Source organism: Trachymyrmex septentrionalis, unplaced genomic scaffold (genome assembly GCF_001594115.1).
Source record: "Trachymyrmex septentrionalis isolate Tsep2-gDNA-1 unplaced genomic scaffold, Tsep1.0 scaffold44, whole genome shotgun sequence".
Taxonomy (NCBI): Eukaryota; Metazoa; Arthropoda; class Insecta; order Hymenoptera; family Formicidae; genus Trachymyrmex; species Trachymyrmex septentrionalis.
In genome coordinates this window covers 53,824-61,452 of record NW_017305611.1, presented here as the reverse complement: position 1 = coordinate 61,452, position 7,629 = coordinate 53,824, and the positions used below count along the sequence as shown (strand labels likewise).

The following is a 7,629-nucleotide window of genomic DNA, read 5'->3' as shown; positions in this document are numbered from 1 at the left end:
AGCGTACTTGAAATGTAGGATTCATATTACGTACATCAGACATTCGACGTCCGACATCAATATATCAATATAATTCTTCTCACACTTAACTGTGATTGGCCAATTTCTTAACGGCTTACGACTTGCGATCCTATTGTAAAACAGGCATTAGTCCGGATCTACAATAGGTGTTTTGAGCCTTGTCTACAGTAGTCGCAGAAGCTATGTCGCATGTCATATAAAATGTTGTAGAAGTGTCGCATATAATTGCATGATTGTTGTAATTGCAAGAGCTCTTGTCGTACGGAGTTGAGCCAAGTTCAACTTTCTGCGACAAGCGTGTCGCATGAGCTCGGCCAATCACAGCATAGCAAGTTTAGAATTTGTGTTGAATTGCGTGCAAGCAATCGTGACTATTGTAGACGCTCATTTAGCGACACTCTTGTGGCATGTGACAAATTTTCCTGCGATGCTACTACTCGCGACACAATCTGTGCGACTATTGTAAACGAGGCTTTAAAGGCTCGTATCGACGCGGCTTTAAGGGCTACGCATGACGCGTATCGCTGTACGCGCGTATTTGCGTATCGAAGGATCCAACCAATCACTGACTATTTGCCGTTTTACGTACGCGACAATTGTGTCGTTAATGTCCCATGAAGCGATTTGTGCATAAGCGGATTAGCGGATCGCAAATCATAAAATTGTTCTATTAGATTTGCTTGCAATTTTGCAAGAATCATGGTGGAAGGATACTAGGAGAAGTATTACGCACGTAGTGGAAGGGGGGAAGGAAGCGACCAATAGCAATTTGTCCTGGAATTGCGCGTGTATTTTGAACGTTCAGAAGAGTTAGGAAATAGACTACGCATTGAAGAATGAGATTGAAGATTGAAAGATCGAGTTTGATCAATCAGAACAAAAGATGCCAAAATTTCTTTGTCTTTATTAATGAAATTTCAATCTTTAATGTTTAATTTCAATCTTCAATGCATAATCTGATTCCGGCCTTAGAATATAAAAATAATAATTTACTATGAAATAGCTGCTATGAAGGGTTTTTCTGTTTAAATAAACTGTAGACATGAGTTTGTACACAAATGTCTTTCGGAATATGTCATATGTAATTCCCACAAAAAAAGTTGTTAACAAAGTACTTTTTTGAACATGTTTGTGCATGTGATGAAAAAGTAAATAAATGTAATGAAAAAAAATGAGCAGATTGGTTATGAAATCAAATGTTCAGAACAAAAGAGATATTTAACACAGATAGATATTTAACACAGAACAAAAGAGATATTTAACACAGAAGAAGATATTTGACACAGAAAATGTTAAAAATAAGTTTCAACAACTATTGACACACTTTTTCGGAAACAATGGTTTCTGTAGACAATTAAAGCGAACAACCTTTGTATTGTTTGCAAAATGGAAAAAAACGAGTTTCGTGCAGTGATCAAACATCTACATATAAAAGGTTTAACGCCAAAAGAAATCAAAGCCGAGTTAGATAATGTTCATAGCACATCTGCGCCAGCGTTTGCGACTGTATAATTGAATGAATTTAAACGTGGTCGTACATCCATGTGATGCATCTCGTTCAGGACGTCCAATTGAGGCTGCTACGCCAGAAATTATTGATAAAATCCACAATATTGTTTTGACTGATGAAAGTCTCGACGAGTGAAAGTGCGCGAGTTTGTTGAGGTCACAGGCACAGTGATTTCAATTTTACACGAACAATTGGGTATGAAAAAGCTATCAGCAAGATGGGTGCCGCGTTTACTCACTGTGGACCATAAGCGCGATGATTTCAAAACAATGTTTGAAGATGTTTCAACGTAATCCAGATGAATTTTTCTGCGTCGATTCATTATTGTGGTCGAGAAACATGGATCCATTACTTCACATCCGAGACGAAGGAACAGTCAAAACAATGGACTTCACCGGGTGAACCAGCTCCGAAGAAGTCGCCGGAAAGGTGATGGCTACAGTTTTTTGGGATGCACGCGGTGTAATATTCATATCGATTACCTTCCGTCAAAGCAAATGATCAATGGCGATTACTACGCAGCTTTATTGGTTTCAACAACATTTTAAAGAAAAAACGTCTCCATTTGGCAAAGAAGAAAGCGCTCTTCCATCAAGACAATGCACGGGTTCACACGTGCACGGCGCCAAATTCAACGAATTCCGCTATGAATTGTTTGCCCATCCAATATATTCGCCAGATTCAGCCCCCTGCGACTATTTCCTGTTTCCAAACCTGAAGAAATGGTTCGGAGGAAAGAGATTCACCACCAGAGAGCAGCTTATCTGCGAAATAGAGGTTTATTTTGAAGGATTGGACAAATCATATTATTCGGACGGCTTGAAAAAGTTAGAGAATCGTTGGATCAAATATATCGAGCTGAAAAGAGACTATGTTGAGAAATGAAAATGAATCGATCAACAAAAATGTGTTTTACTATGTTTTTCTAAAAACTTATTGACTTGCCCTCGTATTATATAGTTAAAAATATACTATATTAGTTCATTATTTAATGAATTTATTATTATTTACATAAGTAATATTTTTTATCGTTGTAATAAATATACTATTAAAATTTTTTAATATTGTCAATATTTAACTATATAAACTATATTGAATAACTGATAACCGTAAATTAATCAACAATTATTGACAACAAAATCTAAGATCTTGTGCGCGTATTTCGTAAGGCCACCATGGTTTATAAACGTGTCCATCGGCTTCTTTGCTAGCCATATACGTGAAAAAAGTTCTTTTGAACGACGCGGAAGGGAATTTTCCTTGCTCCATGGTACTCCATATCATACGAGCATAAGCAACGCGTATTTTACGTACTTCATTGCGGAATACTTCTTTGATCTTTTCAATCTTGAGAGAAATATAGATTATAATAATTAATTATTTTAAAATAAAATATAAAAAATTACTTTAAATCTTAAATGTTTAAGAAATTAATATCGAATGTTACCTATTAAAGATAAAAAAAAGAAAATTAAAAAATCAAGGGTACAAATTTAACGTATGTATGTGACTTTTGTATTTAAATTTGCAAATAATGACAATTTGATAATCTACCTTTTTCTTGGTTCTCTCGACTTGATCGAAGGTTACTCTCTCCAATTGATGTTTCGCTATGTGCAATGATTTCCATAGTTTCACAGAATTCCACATTTTTTTAGTTGTTAGTTTCCATATGGCACGGGTATCTTCCATCAAATTTTCTAATAAGGAAAAAATTAAATAAATAAAAAATAAATTGGAAGTTAAAAACCTAATTAAAAATAAAAAAACAATTAATTCTGCCATTAAAGTTATACTTTTGTCTGTTTCCGAGAAAACAACACCCTGCCTGTACATGACCCAATCCTGAAGCTGCGGCATTAGATAACATTTCGGTAACTTGGCGAATGTATAACCTTCTGCAGCCATTTTCTTCAATTCGACCTAATATTTTATATATCTATATTCAATATTAATAGAGGAAAGATTTCTATTATAAGATATCGAGTTTATTTTAGGTAAATGCTAGAAATCTATAGGCAGAATTAAAAAAAATAATAGGTCATTTTGAAGGGAATTTATAATAAGCTTTAAGGAGTAACACTTATGTAATCGGTTGTAAATAAGGTCTATTTTTGGGAATTTTTTTTGGTTTAATGAATCATGCTATTAAAAAATGAATTTTAAAACTCTATTAAGCATATAAAAAAATATAAAAAATAATTTTTTCAGAATTTTATTTATCAAAATGGCGGATCTGCAGCAGCGTGAAAGAGACAATTGAATTGGCACGGTATTTTGCGGCTAGCAGCACAAGTGTAATTTTTGGTCTATAACAAAAAAAAAATTTTTTTATTTTCTTTACTTAAATACCTACAAAAATACCGAGCCGTTTTTGAAAAATAGATAACAAGAAGGGGCTACAAGCCAAATTTTTATATATATAATACGAGATGCCCTGAGAAATTGATAATAAAAGGCAAAGTACATCAGTATTACAATTAAAAAATTTGATTTAATATTCCTAAAATACAAACAACCAGTGCGCGTGCAAAATGAGCATGCGATGAATTGTACCTACACTGTTAGAAATGTTCTTAAATTTCATTAATTTGGTTTTAAGTTACACAATTTGAATTTAATTTAATGACATTACATTAAGTTTAATGTATTTATAACTAAAAAGTATTTGCGTACATGTACATAAAATTTAATGTATTTTTCTTGAAAATTTGTGAAATTTAATACTTTTTATGAAATTTAATACTTTTATTAAAAGTACATTAACCCTTCGTTGACATACTGAGTGTGAACCATTTACAAAATTATTTTAACTCTCTGAAACTCAATTTTCTTTTATTTTGTAGAACAAAAATACAATAAAAAAATCTCTGTTTTTTTAATTCCCAAAATAGCTTGCATTTAATATGCAAAATAAATACCATTTATTCAACCAATTTACAAACTAATTTTTTTTTTAAAGTATTATATCTAAACAATTCTGTAAATTTTTAACTTTTAATGAATTTTTTAAAAGTTAATTTTTCAAAGATTTTACTCGTTTTTTTTCTATTCATTAAACTCAAGAATTTTTTTCATAATAAAATTTTAGTTAAAAACTATTTAAATGTATTCTACAGACCTTGAAATTGACCTATAATTTTTTTCATATTGATTGAATTTCTTAAATAAGAATGTCAGTTGTTTAAACATTGCTCCGTGAGCTACCCAGTGTATTAAAAAGTGATCGAAAAAAAGGTGTGTCAACGAAGAGTTAAATTTCATAAATTTAATGTTTATTACATTTATTACGTAACATTACATTTATTAAGTAACTACTCTCTCTCTGTAACTTAATTTTCAGTTAAATCATTCATTATATTTTCGTTTATAACCATGAGCTTCATTTACATGTAAAGGAAACTCGTGGTTACATTTCTAACGGTGTAGGACTCGTCTTCAGGTATTTGGAACTACCTGCATCGCAGAAACAGATACTTGATGTTTGTTCCGTTTGTCTTTTTTATTACAATATTATATATTACAATAATATTTATATTTTAACAACAATTTTCACTATAACATGGGAGCATGAGTTCATATTAGGAATACCTATCTCATATTATGATTTCTACGAATCTTATGGTTTTACGAAATCATCAAATCTAATTTCTATAATTAAACAGTTCAACATATCCCGTATTTTTCTGTTACTGCGACCTTGCTCTATCACTACATAAAGAATTTATTGCCAAATTTATTTATTTATTAAATAACAAACAAGGTTTAAATGCTCATCTCAATAAAACTTAAAGACATCCAAATTCCAAAATCTTGTTTTACAATTATTATAGGCATGATACTAATAATGAATTTTCTACTAAATAATTTTCTATCCAAAAGCAATAAATTCGTAGTGGAAGATAGTGTTTATTAGTTCAGCCGAATACGCCATTATCTCATATTAGTCTATTTCATAATAGGGGGTTTCCTTCTATTATATTTATTCAGGAATAACTCAGTAATTAATATTAATATATGCGAGTTAATTAGTCATCAAATTAAAAAGATTCACGAAAATACCTTCATTATCGCTATAAGTTGATCAAATTTGTATACATATTTCTTATCGCTATCGCCACTTAAGCGATGACTCTTATTGTTAATCTTTTCTTTTGTCTTTTTGATTTGTTTGTGTGATATATTTTGCTGATCGACCTCGATAATAATTTCCTTAGAATATTTATTTTCACGAATTATTTTGCCAGTAGTTTCCTTTGTATTATCTATTCTCTTATCAACTTTTTTAAACAATTCATCTTGGTAATTATGAGTTGTTAAATAAGATGTATCTTGCTCGTCCTTATCCCCGTACATAAACTTTAATGCTTCATCTCTAACTTTCTTTTTACGCTCAATTTCTTCTTTTAAGGCGGTGTTCTTCGTCGGCAACGGACCTGGTGGAATATTCATGGGCGACCAATGTCGATGCAAAACAGCAGTTGGTAAAATATCTTCTTCACTGGATGAGGGTGTTTGGAAGGGCGTAGACATTTTCAGACCGTCAATTATTTTCTGAGGTGGCGACATAGAAATGTCTTCTGTCACACCTGTACAATACTTAATGTCATCTTTCTCGTCCTCGCGCGGGATTCTCTTCACATCTGGTATAATAAACTTTTTATCCTCTATCATCGGTCTTGAGATATCGACAATATGCATGAAAGATTGCTTCTCCAAATTCTTCAATCTTTGTTGACGTGCCTTCCATTTCATTCTTTCTTCATTTCGCTCCACAATTTTTCTTTCATATTTACATTCACACACGGGTTTTACTACCTTCAATTGACGAGGTCTACAATAATTTATATATTTTATAATATACAAAGTCGCTGATATTGATTATGTTTAAATGATATTATATATTAAAAATTAAATATTAAATTACTTGTTTTTATTAAAACAAGTCAAAATTACTAATTATTGAATTTAATTCTGCAAATTGAAAGTATTAGTACGATTAATATAATGAAATATTTAATAACTTTAATAATTATGATTTTGTTAAGCTAATGTTTTTTTTACTAACCTGTAACTTCGAGCAATTTTCTTGCAAGTCGTCGAGCAAGGTATGTTATTGTCGCGCTGCGTAAAATAATTTGTCAGTGCTGCATCCTTCAGAGCTGTCTTCCATCTTTCTTCCGGTGATTTGGATTCCATAAACTTTTTTCTAGTCTCTTCAAGATTTTTTTTCTGTTCGATAAGGTAGTCTTCTTTGATGACGACATTATTACAACAATTGCATGATTTTGGTTTTTTCCGTATTTTTTCTATCAAACTTTTGGGTCCGGAATACTTTTCTATTAGCTTCAACCTTTCATCCATAGCTTTGCTAACACACATGTCGTATGGCGATTCGAGAAGATCATATTCTGGAACATATTCGTCACTTCTTCGGGGACTAATGGGTGGCGTAACGTAAAGGACACCGTCAATTATTCTATTCTCTTCCTTTAATTTATTTTTGCTAGCTGTTCTTTCATCTCTTTTGTTCTCAACCAAACCACTTATATTATACATAAGAATCTTTTTTTTGTTTCTATTTTCTCTACATGGGCAAGATCGTCCTCCAGGACGTACCGCCATTGTTTCTAGAGGATAATCCGGCTCGCAGAGATAGGCCACAGTCTTTTTCGCTGGAAGTTCCTGCTCCGTCTTCGTTCTCCAACCGCAAGGTTCTTTATTGATTCCACGTATCTCTTCTTCGTCATCAATAGTTGAAAAATCTATCTTTTCAGTTTTCTTTTCTGGATTATGTTGACTAATTGCCAATAATTCTTCTGGGAGAACCGCCGGCTGGATATTTCCTAAAATTCCCGCGGAAGATTTGAACATATTCTTTAACCGTGCCATTTCTCGTTTGCGATTTTCAATTTTCTCAGCTTTATTTACTGTATTTTTCTTTTCATTTTTGTTCACAAAACTATGTTCAGTTAGCTTATTAAAACTTTTGTTAGATTGCTCAGTTGGATTGTTATGTAATGCTGATCTCATTTGTTGTTTCTTTTCCGTTTTGGATATTGTCATCGATCCGGAAGTTGTATTCAACAGTTTTGTAT

The 7,629-nt window shown here is 32.1% G+C and overlaps 1 protein-coding gene across 1 annotated transcript in view; it reads right to left on the bottom strand.

Annotated features, from left to right (window-relative positions):
• Window positions 1-2,570: 2,570 nt before the first annotated feature.
• Window positions 2,571-7,629, bottom strand: part of LOC108751466 — an 11,082-nt gene continuing 6,023 nt past the window's right edge. The window contains exons 10-14 of the mRNA XM_018491687.1: window positions 6,600-7,629; window positions 5,594-6,365; window positions 3,328-3,454; window positions 3,086-3,231; window positions 2,571-2,878 (exon numbers count right to left, since the gene is read on the bottom strand). Coding sequence (XP_018347189.1) covers window positions 2,657-2,878; window positions 3,086-3,231; window positions 3,328-3,454; window positions 5,594-6,365; window positions 6,600-7,629 — 2,297 coding nt within the window. The 3' untranslated portion in view covers window positions 2,571-2,656. The remainder of the gene's footprint in view (window positions 2,879-3,085; window positions 3,232-3,327; window positions 3,455-5,593; window positions 6,366-6,599) is intronic.